The sequence below is a fragment of the Schistocerca cancellata genome, chromosome 7 (assembly GCF_023864275.1).
Source record: "Schistocerca cancellata isolate TAMUIC-IGC-003103 chromosome 7, iqSchCanc2.1, whole genome shotgun sequence".
In the NCBI taxonomy this organism is placed as follows: Eukaryota; Metazoa; Arthropoda; class Insecta; order Orthoptera; family Acrididae; genus Schistocerca; species Schistocerca cancellata.
The window spans coordinates 124221120-124236356 of NC_064632.1; the positions used below are offsets into that span (position 1 = coordinate 124221120).

The following is a 15237-nucleotide window of genomic DNA, read 5'->3' on the forward strand; positions in this document are numbered from 1 at the left end:
TCACCATAAAGATGACACATTGAGTTGCAGATACGCAAAATGAAAAATTTGTTACACATTCAGCTTTTTGCCAAAGCCTTCACCTGAAAAGAGAAACACACTTGCATTTACAGAAGCAGGCACTCCTCCCACATACATAAGCACTATCTGTGGCTGCTCAGGCCAGACTGGCCTTCAGCCGAAATCTTAATGTGTGACAGTATTTTTGTCACGCCTGTCTGCAATTCAACATGCCGTCTTTGGTGAGTGGAAACAGTCTTTCATGTCATAGCTAGTTTTCTGTTAATTATTACAAATTGTACTTTGAATCATAAACACTATGATATAGGAAATTTTAATGGCACCCCCATCTCACTCCTCGTATATTTAGTGTATCATGAAATAGGTAACAACAGACCACATTAATGATTTTCAACAAGGTCTTCGTGCTATCTAAGTTGTTATCATCCTCTCAGTCTCCTGTTAGGAGAGAACTCATTACTTTAGTCATCGTCCCCTCAGGTGGAAGCCTTGACGAGAAAGTTAACGGAATGCAGTGGTAACATGTGTTCTTTACAATCAGTAGGGGATAAGTGCCATTGAGAAACAAGTCAGTTTAGTCTGTACACATATTTATTAAACACAATTCCTTGTCATTGCAGCCTGTTGTTGTTGTTGTGGTCTTCAGTCCTGAGACTGGTTTGATGCAGCTCTCCATGCTACTCTATCCTGTGCAAGCTTCTTCATCTCCCAGTACCTACTGCAACATACATCCTTCTGAATCTGCTTAGTGTATTCATCTCTTGGTCTCCCCCTACGATTTTTACCCTCCACACTGCCCTCCAATACTAAATTGGTGATCCCTTGATGCCTCAGAACATGTCCTATCAACCGATCCCTTCTTCTGGTCAAGTTGTGCCACAAACTTCTCTTCTCCCCAATCCTATTCAATACTTCCTCATTAGTTATGTGATCTACCCATCTAATCTTCAGCATTCTTCTGTAGCACCACATTTCGAAAGCTTCTATTCTCTTCTTGTCCAAACTATTTACCGTCCAGGTTTCACTTCCATACATGGCTACACTCCATACAAATACTTTCAGAAATGACTTACTGACACTTAAATCTGTACTCGATGTTAACAAATTTCTCTTCTTCAGAAACGCTTTCCTTGCCACTGCCAGTCTACATTTTATATCCTCTCTACTTCGACCATCATCAGTTATTTTGCTCCCCAAATAGCAAAACTCCTTTACTACTTTAAGTGTCTCATTTCCTAATCTAATACCCTCAACATCACCCGACTTAATTCGACTACATTCCATTATCCTCGTTTTGCTTTTGTTGATGTTCATCTTATATCCTCCCTTCAAGACACCATCCATTCCGTTCAACTGCTCTTCCAAGTCCTTTGCTGTCTCTGACAGAATTACAATGTCATCAGCGAACCTCAAAGTTTTTATTTTTCCTCCATGGATTTTAATACCTACTCCGAATTTTTCTTTTGTTTCCTTTACTGCTTGCTCAATATACAGATTGAATAACATCGGGGGAGAGGCTACAACCCTGTCTTACTCCCTTCGCAACCACTGCTTCCCTTTCATGTCCCTCGACTCTTATAACTGCCATCTGGTTTCTGTACAAATTGTAAATAGCCTTTTGCTCCCTGTATTTTACCCCTGCCAGCTTTAGAATTTGAAAGAGAGTATTCCAGTCAACATTGTCAAAAGCTTTCTCGAAGTCTACAAATGCTAGAAACGTAGGTTTGCCTTTCCTTAATCTTTCTTCTAAGATAAGTCGTAAGGTCAGTATTGCCTCACGTGTTCCAGTATTTCTATGGAATCCAAACTGATCTTCCACGAGGTCGGCTTCAACTAGTTTTTCCATTCGTCTGCAAAGTATTTGTGTTAGTATTTTGCAGCTGTGGCTTATTAAACTGATTGTTCGGTAATTTTAACATCTGTCAACACCTGCTTTCTTTGGGATTGGAATTATTATATTCTTATTGAAGTCTGTCTGTCTACTCCGGGCGCCTTGTTTCGACTCAGGTCTTTCAGTGCTCTGTCAAACTCTTCACGCAGTATCGTATCTCCCCTTTCATCTTCATCTACATCCTCTTCCATTTCCATAATATTGTCCTCAAGTACATCGCCCTTGTATAGACCCTCTATATACTCCTTCCACCTTTCTGCTTTCCCTTCTTTGCTTAGAACTGGGTTTCCATCTGAGCTCTTGATGTTCATACAAGTGGTTCTCTTATCTCCAGAGGTCTCTTTAATTTTCCTGTAGGCAGTATCTATCTTACCCCTAGTGAGATAAGCCTCTACATCCTTACATTTGTCCTCTAGCCAACCCTGCTTAGCCATTTTGCACTACCTGTCTATCTCATTTTTGAGACGTTTGTATTCCTTTTTGCCTGCTTCATTTACTGCATTTTTATATTTTCTCCTTTCATCAATTAAATTCAATATTTCTTCTGTTACCCAAGGATTTCTACTAGCCCTCATCTTTTTACCTACTTGATCCTCTGCTGCCTTCACTACTTCATCCCTCAGAGCTACCCATTCTTCTTCTACTGTATTTCTTTCCCCCATTCCTGTCAATTGTTCCCTTATGCTCTCCCTGAAACTCTCTACAACCTCTGGTTCTTTCAGTTTATCCAGGTCCCATCTCCTTAAATTCCCACCTTTTTGCAGTTTCTTCAGTTTTAACCTACAGGTCACAACCAATAGATTGTGGTCAGAGTCCACATCTGCCCCTGGAAATGTCTTACAATTTAAAACCTGGTTCCTAAATCTCTGTCTTACCATTATATAATCTATCTGATACCTTTTAGTATCTCCAGGGTTCTTCCATGTATACAACCTTCTATCATGATTCTTAAACCAAGTGTTAGCTATGTTTAAGTTGTGCTCTGTGCAAAATTCTACCAGCCGGCTTCCTCTTTCATTTCTTACCCCCAATCCATAATCACCTACTACGTTTCCTTCTCTCCCTTTTCCTACACTCGAATTCCAGTCACCCATGACTATTAAATTTTCGTCTCCCTTCACTATCTGAATAATTTCTTTTATTTCATCATACATTTCTTCAATTTCTTCGTCATCTGCAGAGCTAGTTGGCATATAAACTTGTACTACTGTAGTAGGTGTGGGCCACAATAATGCGTTCACTATGCTGTTTGTAGTAGCTTACCCGCATTCCTGTTTTCTTATTCATTATTAAACCTACTCCTGCATTACCCCTATTTGATTTTGTGTTTATAACCCTGTAGTCACCTGACCAGAAGTCTTGTTCCTCCTGCCTCATTGCAGGCTATCTCATCATATTCCAATCTTCTCGGGTGGTCAGCCAAGAGGTGGTGATGTCATGTCACAATGTTTAGATGAGTTTCGTTCCCATCATCTTCAAGCAAAGCCATACTTGAAGATGATGAGTATGAAACTGAACTGCAGGGTATGGGATTTTACTCACTGGAATGTTGAAGCAAACCCACTGTGGTGCAAGAGAAATTTGTAGCTTGCACAAATTGAGGGTATATACTAATATATGATGGGATAATAATAAGAATGTTACCTTCTCTGGAGATGTTACTGTGTTTACTAACTATCATACTTGTTACAGGCTATGGAACTTGCTGTGCAGGCAACTGAGGCCTCTTTGTTCAAAGACTGGTGGTGGAAAGTACAACTTGGGAAATGTTACTTTGTAATGGGCCTGATGCGAGATGCAGAGCAACAGTTTCGTTCAGCTCTGAAGTGGCAACAGACAGTTGAGACATTTTTGAGGTTGGCAAGGGTTTATATTCGTCTGGATCAGCCTCTGACAGCACTCGATGTTTGCAAGACAGGACTCGAGTACTTTCCTAATGAAGTGACGCTTACAACAGAAATAGCCAGGTGGGGCACTGACATCACATTAAATTCTTAATATAATTATTAGATGAACATAGAATACTGTAGAACAAGAAAGGAAGCCACATTGGTGCATTGTCCTGACTGGTATATAAATTGTTAGGAAACACCGATCTCCAGGTTACATATAAAGCTTCAGGAATCGAGGATATCTGCAGAAAAGATCAATATACACCCTCAGTTCAGTTTCATACTCATCATCTTCAAGTATGGCTTTGCTTGAAGATGATGGGAACGAATCTCATCAAAACATTGTGACACAACATCACCAGCTCTAAAATACATAGTTCTGTTTATTTGCCTTAGGGTCGTTTAATATACTTGTGTAGGATACATCAAATACATTACACATATAAAAACAAAAGCAATCAATTTTTGGCAAAATAATTTAATTGGATAGATAAAAAGTCTACTCACCAAGAGGCGGCAGAACAACAACAGAAAAGACGGTTGTAATGGGCAAGCTTTTGGAGCCAGTGGCTCCTCCTTCAGGCAGAAGGAAAAGGACTTACATAAACAAACAGTTACACATTGTTTATGTAAGTTTGTTATTCTGAATGTATACAGTGCACAGAAAATTGTGTGTGATGTTCAACCTGTGTGAGACTCTGCACAAACAGACCATAAGAAAACTTGAAGTCAATAGAAAAATGCAGAAACTCGCACGAAAAACATTACAAAAAAATGGAATAATACACTGAGAAAATTCTTGTAAGATGGCGGCCACTGAGTGACGCGCGTTTCTTTGTCTCGCGAGTTTTTCCGCTCATTGAAGGTGTTACAGAGAAGTGCGGCAGTCCACAACGTGTGCATCCGACTAAACAAGTGTTACTTGCCGTGGTGTGTTGTTCTCCTTTGATTACCGCAAGTGATAAGTGATAAGTGAGTGAAAAATGGGAAGAGCACGAGTAAGCGGCAGCAGGCGAGGCTACAGGGGCGCAGGCAGCGCGGGCGCCCGGTCTCCGGCGGCAGGTGAGGCCTCGCTTCCCGACATCGGGGAGCTCGTCCGGTCCCAGGTGAGTGCAGCGCTGCACAGTAAAGACACGCTAAACGTAATAGTGCAATCCATCACGGACTCTGTGATGGCCGCGGTCATGGACAAACTGCAAGAGTCTGTTGGGCGCAACAGCACCGAAATCCAGTCTCTTAAAAAGTCCCTGGCCGCACAAGAGAAAAAAGCTGCCGACCTAGAAGCTAAACTGTCTGCGGCCACTGATGAAATTGAGCAGTATCAGCGAAGGAACAGCTTGCGCTTGTTTGGGGTAGCTGAAAACGATCGTGAAAACACCGACGACCTGGCCATTAGCCTTGTGCGTGAGAAACTTGGCGTGCAGATCGACGTGGCCGATATTGACAGAAGCCACCGTGTTGGGCACAGGATACCAGGTGCAATGAAACCCAGGCCCATAATAATTAAATTTGTGTCATACCGGAAAAGAGCTGAAGTGTTTGCTCAGAAAAGAAAACTCGCCAAGAGTGGGGTTACCCTGAGGGAAGATCTGATGCGCGAAAGACTAAAAGTTTTGAACACTGCGTTCACACAGTTCGGCCTTCAAAATGTATGGACCCAGGATGGCAGGATCGTAGTCAAGACGGAAGGAGGGAGGAAAACAGTGACGAACATGTCCGAACTGAAAGACTGAGCGAAATCTCGCGAGACACAAAGTCTCATATTGTACTCTGTCTAATATAAGTTAATTTTTATTCTTTCTTTTCATTTTTTTACGTAGATATTGCTTCGTTATTTCTATAAGTACCATAAGTACTCTATTTAAAATCAGTCAGTTGTTTCACATAAATATTGCTTCTTTATTTGTCTATCATAAGTGCTCATGTATATTCATACTGTCAGTCAAACGGGAATTAACATTCTCCATTAACAGGAATCTCCTTAAAACCACCTTTCTATATCTGTTATTTTCATCCTCGTCACTACCACTACTACTACTATTATCTTTTTCGTAACCACTACTGCCACTTTCCATCTTTCTTTTCGCTCCCTTCTCCGATACCTCCAGCTTGTCTTTCACCTTTAGCCCACAGACGCTTGAGTCAGTCACGACCTTGGACACACCTGTAAATATGTCTTCCCCCGCGAAATCCAGCTTTTGTCCCTCTTCCGGCCAGCAGGTAGACGGAGCGCGCTCGGTCCTACAGGCGGCCACAACGGGACGGACCGGTTCCGGCGGCGGGCTCTTTGTGGCCCACGCGAACGCTCAGTCGCTAACGTCTCACTTCGACGAGTTCTGTGACCTGTTCTGCCAATTGCTGTTCCATGTTATCCTCGTCTCTGAAACTTGGTTGAAACCAAACATTTCTTCCGACGCTATCCGAATCACTGGTTACTCTCTCCTAAGGGTAGATCGTGAAACACGACGCGGGGGTGGTGTGGATACCTATGTTCGCTCTGATCTGAGACCTACTATACTATGCACATCGGATGCAAAGGGCGAAGGAGAAGCAGAGTTCTTGTTTTTCGAAATAAATACATCAAATCAGAAACTGCTAATTGGAGTAATCTATAAACCTCCAAACGTCGGTGCTATGTCCTCCTTTCAGTCTGCCCTGTCCTCGCTCGTGACACTGTATGAACACATAATCATTATGGGCGACACAAACATCGACTTACAGTTAAAATCTCCCTCTGCAGAAAAACTAAGGAGACTGTTCCACTCCAATGATATGAGTTTAACACCGCTGGACCCAACTCATCACACGCCACACAGCCATACACTCATAGATATAATAGCAACAAAGCGACCAGATAAAATAATTCGCGCCAATCAGACATCCGTTCCAGGACTCTCTGCTCATGACATGATATTCTTAAATTACTCAGTACATACTACCAAAGAAAAATCTCACCTGGTAACCTACAGAAACCTAAAAAATGTTAACCATGACGCTCTTCAAAAGGATTGCTCAGACATCCCTTGGCATGATATAAGCAATGAACCGACTTTAGACGGAAAAATTCGGGAATTATGTCGCAAAATTATTGCACTGTATGATAAACATGCTCCTCAACGCACTGTCAAGGTAAAGAGAGCTCCCGCTCCATGGCTCACCACTGCATTACGCCAGTTAATGAATAAACGTGATGCTGAACATAGGGCCTTCAAGCGTAACCCAACTCCCGAGGCGTACGAAGCTTATAGGAAACTCCGAAATAGAACCAAGCAAAGCGTGAGGAATGCCAAAATTAGACATGCCCGCTCTGTCGTATGCGGCATATCAAAACCTGCTGCACTGTGGAAAAAGCTGCGCAGTTTCGGTATAGGGAAGCGAAGATCTGACGCTGTTTATCAAGCGTCTGCAGAAGAATTAAACGATTTCTTCTCAACAGCTGTAAACTGCCACGCAGCGACAAATTACCAGCCCCAAGATATCAATCTCTCGAGAGACAAGTTTTTCCTAAAACATGTCACTACCAGCACAGTACACAAGGCAATTATGAGAATCTCTTCCGAGGCAGTAGGAAATGATGGAGTGAGCATTGGCATGATTAAGAACGTCGTAAACACTATTACTCCAGTTATCACAGACATCTTCAACCTGTCTCTTGTCAGTAGTACATATCCTACTGAGTGGAAGCAAAGTTTAATTCAACCTATACCCAAGACTGACAACCCTAAGACGCCAGGTGACTACAGGCCGATCAGCATACTACCTGCAATATCTAAAGCCCTAGAATACATCGTCCATGAACAGCTGACGGATTACCTCAAAACTCATAACATCCACGACAAATATCAGTCAGGCTTTCGAAAGCACCATAGTACAGCAACTGCATTAATCAAAGTAACTGATGACATTAAACATGCTATGGACAGACGTGAAGCTACCATCCTAACACTGCTTGACTTTAGCAAGGCTTTTGATACAGTTGACTTTGATATATTACTAATTAAAATGAAGCAGCTGAATTTCTCAAACAGCGCAATACACTGGTTCAACAGCTACCTCAAAAACAGAAGTCAACAAGTCATTTGTGGGTCGGAAAAGTCATCATGGAAAAACGTGCGCTCTGGTGTTCCCCAAAGCTCCGTCCTTGGTCTATTACTCTTCTCACTGTACATTAATGATATTTCTTCAGTGATTCACTCCTGCAACTACCATCTATATGCCGACGACATCCAACTGTACATAAGTGCAAGCCCCAAGAACATTGCTGACGCAGTAGCGAGTATGAATGCAGATCTTTGCTCTGTTTCTCGATGGGCACAGTACCTAGGTCTGAAACTAAACCCCAAGAAATTCCAGGTCATATTATCTCATCCAAAGTTAATCAGTCGGTACTTTCGCGAAACAGTCCCTCAAATACTCCTCAATGGTACCCAACTACCATACCAAAAAACAGTAAAAGACCTTGGAATAATCTTGGATGAACACCTAAACTGGGAAGAACAAACAGTCACAGCTTGCCGGAAATCGCTCTCCTCCCTACATGCAATTCAAAAATTTAGAAAAATATTTCCAACCCATGTTAAACAAAAATTAGTCCAAACACTAGTCTTGTCTAATCTTTACTACTGTGATGTAGTTCAACACGGCACAAATAGTGAAAATTCGAGATGCCTCGAGCGAGTGATGAATGCTTGCGTTAGATACATATGCAATATACGGTTGTATGATCATATCAGTCCTTCATACTCCCAGCTAGGTTGGATACGCCCACATAAGGCACGCGATCTCCACACAATGTGCTTACTTCATCGATTTCTTAGCCACTGGTGCCCCCAATACTTATCTTCTCGCATTAAACACCTATCATCATTCCACAACCGCAATACCAGATCGGATACGTCTAGCATCTTGGCTGTACCTTTACATAACACAAAATCTTTCTCCGTGTCATTCTCCATCTCAGCCATACGACTATGGAACGCGCTTCCCTGTGATCTGCGTCTTATCCAGAACCACTCAACGTTCAAGAGGGAACTCAAGACTTACATATCAGGGACGGTATAGCCACCATTGTTGTGCCCCTCTCATCTTTTTCTTTCTCCTCTCCATCATAGCTTAGAATTTTACCATTCTATTTCTCTTCCTCTAACCTATCTACCTCTTCTATATCTCTTTCACCCCATTCTATTGTCTTATGTCTCTGCTTGATGGGAATAACTCACAAGCTGCAAGAATATAACGAGAAAATTCGCAACTAGCAATAGGACTGACATTCATAAAAGAAAAATATGTTTACTTTCATATACATAGTCATTATTATTATTATTATTATTATTATTATTATTATTATTATTCTTGATTGTTATAATTATTTTTTGATTGTTATAATTATCATTGTACTACTTTTATAATCTCTATTCTTTTTCTTTAACATTAATACTGTATAACATGTTATATGTCCTTGATGTTCTGTAGAAACTGAAATTTGTTGAATCTGAGCATGCCTGGTTAGGTGTAAGAGAGGGCCTGAAGGCCCTAATCTTGCCAGGTAAAATAAATGCATAAATAAAATAAATAAATCAAAATGCTCTTGAAAATGGGAATCATTTTCCAAAATGCATTGCATAAGGTGATAGCATAAAAGTTGTTTATAAACAAACCCATAATTTACATGAGCTATCCTAATTAATGTTGAGACAGTTCTCATGTTATAAACCTGACTCCAGAATGAGATGTGTGTTCCTCCATGCAGCATATAATTGGGGCAATGTGGAACCACTTTCTACTTAAAAATAACTTTGTATGATTTTTCTGGGATTAATTTAGGCCAGTGTCTTTCAGCCAAATTCTAAAATTTTCTATGAAATCTTATGTAATTTCTTTTGCTGTTTCATGGGAGCAGCCTGTCAAATACAGCAAACTGTTAAGGTAGTTACCCTTGGTGTAAAACATTTTTCAAGGTCTTGCTTATATGCTATTCACAGGAGAGGGCTCAGAATGCCTCCCTTAGGGAGAGCACTGTCAACTATCTGAGGCCCAGTAATATTTACACTGTGCTTAACAAAGATTTGTTGTGTCTGGCAGCAAAGATTTAATTCCACACATAAGTTTAAGAGGCGATCCAGTTGAAACAACCTTTCTTTCCAATGCTGTGATTTTCACGTTATCAGAAGCTCTGGCCAGCCATATCACAAAATACCAAAAGCAAGAACCACTTATTCACGAAGGTCTTGAGCTAAGTCTCGACCTCATTCTGTAAAATAATAAAAAGTCTACACCAGAAGGATTGTTTTATCTTCTTTCATGGCTTTAGTAAATCACACACAACAATCTTCCTTGCTTTAAAATGACATGCTTTTGTTTTCTATCTTTGTAGTCAAATTATTGGTTGAAAAAGCCATTATGGTTTGCAGTGTTTGTCTTTCCTCTCCAATCCTGTCTGTAAAATTTTCTCCTTGAAATTTATCATACAGCAAAAATGAATATCAGTTTTATGAAAAGGATAGCTACCTATGCAGCCAGAGACTATGGTCATGTCATGTATGTGAGAGTTGCGCCTTTTGTGTGTGTGTGTGTGTGTGTGTGTGTGTGTGTGTGTGTGTGTGTTTAATTCCGATGACGGCCTTTTTGGCTGAAAGTCTTTTTTTTGTGCCTAAGTGCGACTCAGCATCTCCGCTATATGTTGAGTACCAGCTGTCCTTTTCATAATATTGTTATTATTCCATCCTGGATTTTCCATTGTTAAAAATGCATTTCAGCAAGATCAAGATACATTGACATGGGTGCAGATGTTGAGGTCATAAATTTTTTACCCTGGTTCTACATGTTGGTGAACATGGGACTATCCACTTTCTGTTAGTGACAAAAACTGTCTAGTTGTCCGCATTAAGTGCACTAGGGCTACCAAGTGTCGTTGCGAAATACCTGTGCAGTAAGCAGTCAGTCTTCTTCTGACTGGGAATTAATTACATGTGGTGTTCCTCAAGGTTCCATCTTGGGTCCATTGCTTTTTCTTGTGTGCGTTTATGACCTCTCATCTGTTATATTGCCAGATGCTAAGTTTGTTTTGTTTGTAGATTATACAAACATTGCAATAAGTAGCAAGTCAAGTACATATTTAGAAATAGCTGCTAATAAAATTTTCAGTGCTATTAATAAATGGTTTAAAGATAATTCACTGTCATTAAACTTCAAGAAGACCCACTAAAAGCAGTTCAAAACCCGTAAGAGATTTTCTTCCAGCATGTGTATAACATATGAAGACATGCAGAAGTAGTTGACAGTGTTAAATTTCTATGATTACAACTTGATAATAAATTCAGTGGGGAAGGGCATACTACAGAATTGCTTAAGCACCTAAACAAGTCTGCATTTGCAGTGAGAATGATGTCAGATGTAGAAGATATATTTATAAAAAAAAAAAACATGCATACTTTGCTTGCTTTCATTCTATTATGTCATATGGGATCATATTCTGGGGCAACTCATCAAACCAAGCAAAAAGTTTTTTGGGTGCAAAAGCGTGTGATAAAAATCATTTGTGGTGTAAATTCAAGAACATCATGTAGAAATCTGTCCAAAAGCTTTGTATTCTAACCACTGCTTCTCAGTATATTAATTCCTTAAAGACATTTGTTGCAAGTAATACATCTCTATTTCCAACCAACAGCTCAATACATAGTATCAATGCTAGGAATAAGAACATTCTACATAAAGACCTAAAATCACTTACCTTGGTCCAAAAAGGAGTCCAATATTCAGGAACATACATTTTCAGTAAATTGCCAGCAACCATTAAAAACCTGGTTTCAGATAAAGCACGGTTTAAACATAGTTTGAAAGACTTTTTGGTAGGCAACTCCTTCTACTCTGGATCAATATCTTAACAGAGACTGTTAAACCAGCTTAAGTAAAAATGTCTGCTAGATTTTAGTTTTGACAGCACTTGGTTGCAACAGTCGAAATTTATTAAAAGTGCATAACAGTGTTTCATTCTGATAGCGTGTTAATTCTGTGAATATTATCTGTTCCAGTTTACCGCATTGTATTCACATTTTCGACAATCTCCTGACAAATGATGAGGGTAGTAAGTATTATATTCAAATGTTTTATGTTATACTTTCTGACATGTTCCACACCCAAGAGTGTCATCTCATTTTTTGGGTCTATGGAATGAAAACCACATCTAATCTGTGGGACCACTTGTGGTGAGATACTGCCTTCTCGATTTTCTCAGTATCCCCCTGCACAGATTCATTACTAACTTCTATGTCTACTCATTCCACTGTTTGCATGCCACTGCGATTTTCATAAGAAGGTAGGAAAATTAGGGTTTCAGTGCTGTTGATGATGAGGCCATTAGAAACTGAGAAGTGTTGTATGAGTTAATAATAAGAATTAAATGAAACTTTAAACCAGGGTGAGTAAATCTAAAACTTATCAGATTCATTCTATTTTTTTATTTGTTTACTTTATCATTATTGTTCAAAATATCCATCAATAAAGACATGCTAGTTCTAGCAATAAAGACTGCTAGTTGTATGTATATTGTAAGCTGTTCAGTCATTGAAAGTTTGTAAGAAGTATAATGAAGTACTTTATTTTTTAAACAGTGTAAAATCCAGGGTGGAATAACAGCAATACAGAAAGGACAGATTGTTACTCACCACATAGGGGAGGCATTGAGTCTAAGATTGGCAAAATGAGAGAAACTGCTCAAATATATAACCTTGTGAACGAAGTCCTTTCGAAATAGAAAACACTCACAAACACATTCACACAAGTGTCACCCTCACACACATGGCCACAGCCTCTGGTCACTTTATTCACATATAGTGGAGAACTACTGAACTGAGATACATACAGCAAAAAAAAAAAAAAAAAAAAAAAAAAAAATCACTGTTCTGATCATCCCATAGCTATTACCTGCATTCTAGAATGTGAGTTGTAAATATTTATAGGTAAGGAGTGACCAATGTTTCTGTTGATCAGTTTGTGTGCTTAAGTTGAAACGATGTAGATGGGTAAATGATGAAGAAGTTTTACATGAAAAATGTAGATAAACTGCTTCATCACGTGATGTACCGGTATAGAGGTTCATTGAGTCCTGAACCTTGAAGAAGGAGTTTCCTTTCTGAAGTACAGTACATATAAACTCAACAAAAAATTAAAATATAGACATGTGAACAACTTTCATTAATAAAATATATTACTTGGTCTGGTTATTGATTTTTGTTTTTTGTTGCAGGTTGTTTGAGGGCATGAACAAGATAACAGTCTCTGTAAAATATTATAAAGACATTCTGAAGGAAGATGCCACCCATGTTGAGGCTATAGCATGCATAGGGATGCAACACTTTTATACAGACCAACCAGAGGTAGCTCTTCGATTTTACAGGTTAGATTTATTCCAGTAGTTCATTACTCTTTTTTTCAGTTTAGAAAGTAAAGAAGAGAAAGATACACAAATCACTATTTAGCTCAATTATAAATGTGGCACACTCAAATTAAGAAAAAAAATTGAATTTTTGAACTTGAAAACTCTGATTCACATTGTTAGCCTGATGACTTGTTTCGATTCTGTGTGATTTTCTTATACTGTTTTGAGGCAGTTGTAATGCTTTAAGAATTTACACATAAATTCTGGAACCACTCAACTTTCTGCCGCCTCGAACACTAGAGATAAGTGTGAGAGAGAGCCTATTTACTGCACTACACATGTCTGTGTATGCAGGATTGACGTTTGTCATGGGAAAACAGGAGCTGCGTTAGAGATAAGTGTGAGAGAGAGCCTATTTACTGCACAACACATGCCTGTGTATGCAGGATTGACGTTTGTCATGGGAAAACAGGAGCTGCATTAGACGAGCGACACCGACAAGTGTTTGCCTTAAGCACCACAGATGCTGTGGGGGAGGACATGGAGTAATTAAATGCTACTCTTTGCTGTATTAGTGAATGGGATTGTTGGGGGGGAAAAAAAGAAAAATGAACATTTGACTATAGACTTTTAACTCACTCCATATCTTAGCTCTGAATGAAGCAAGTCGCAGGGGATATCTATAAATTATTTGTTTGTTAAAAGCAGATAATTGTGGTTATGTTTAATTGTATCTAACGGGTGTTGTCATAGTTGACTTACAAGAATTTGTATATTTATGTGAAACTTGTGGAGATGAAAATATACCTGAATTGAACTGTAAGTATGAGGTCACCGAGGTATTTCTAGTGAGAGAGAGAGAGAGAGAGAGAGAGAGAGAGAGAGTGTATTTGTTAGTTCCTGTAACCAGTGATGATCGATGCAGCCGCATATCCAGAGAAGAGGATCAGCTAAAAGTTTCAAGTAAGTCAACTGCAGTAAGAGAAGTGTGAAGATTACAATCGAGCTTTGCACCGCTTCTCTTGTCACCAAAACCGTTAGAACATGGTGACCGACATGATCAAGACTCGAAGAAAGAGGAATTTCGAAACGAAATAAAGATAGAAGAATATTGTGAGTTGCTATAGCAACCATTAGTAACAAGACAGGGAAATGGTTCACAGAGTTGGATTCTGCATAAACGGCAAAAAGGAGTGAAAATTAATAAATATGATATAAGAAAAGACGCAAGGAAAATTTCAACAGTTTAGTCTAAGAAGAGTTACAACGAGAACTATTCAACGACGAAGATCCAGTGTGAGGAGTAAGCAGCCCGCGCACACATGGTGAGGGTGTGGACCCTGTAACCAGCAACCGACACCAACGATGCCAGCTGCTGCTCATCGGTGCTGACTACAAATATGTTCACCGACGCTAAAACTAACCTTTGATTTCACCGGCGCAGATTGCATGCCTGCTCACCAATGCAACCTAAAACTCTATGCCGGGTGGGTGAAAGATAGTTAATTGAGTGTGATGTTAAGGACACTGTTCAATAATAGACTTTTAGTATAGTTATTACATTCAGAGGTGAATTTTATTTTTAATGATAACTCAATCTAAAAGTAGAAAGAATGTGGATCAAGAACAGCAACTAACAGAACCAGCCACAGCTATTAGAGTGACTAGGGAAATGCCAGACTGGTCTGAAGCAGTGAATTTAATCAAAGCTCAAAACACTCAAATTACTACTTTAAGTAAAAATCTAGAAGCTCAGAGTTTACAGTTAAATTCAGCTACTTTAAAACAAGAACTAAGTCTTAAGTTAGATTCAGTAAATACTCAGTTAAATGATAGATTAGCTGAACAGTAGGTGGATTCAGCTGATATAAGAAAGGAATTAAGTGCTACTTTAAGTGAAAAACTAGAAGCACAGGGTGAGGTTTTAAATGCTAAGTTCAGTGCCTTAAATGATAAAGTGGAGAGTTTGAAATTAGATTTAAAGAACAAATTAAGTAATTCCCTGACTATTCATGTAAAGCAACTGTTCACTGACTTTAGTCAGACATAGAATAACC

General features: G+C 39.4%; 1 protein-coding gene across 1 annotated transcript in view; it reads left to right on the plus strand.

Moving 5' to 3' along the window:
• The window catches only part of LOC126092277 (tetratricopeptide repeat protein 8), a 96656-nt gene that overhangs the window by 6063 nt on the left and 75356 nt on the right, over positions 1-15237 (plus strand). Inside the window, exons 4-5 of the mRNA XM_049907793.1 lie at positions 3605-3879; positions 13049-13198. Of these exons, the coding sequence (XP_049763750.1) occupies positions 3605-3879; positions 13049-13198 (425 nt within the window). The remainder of the gene's footprint in view (positions 1-3604; positions 3880-13048; positions 13199-15237) is intronic.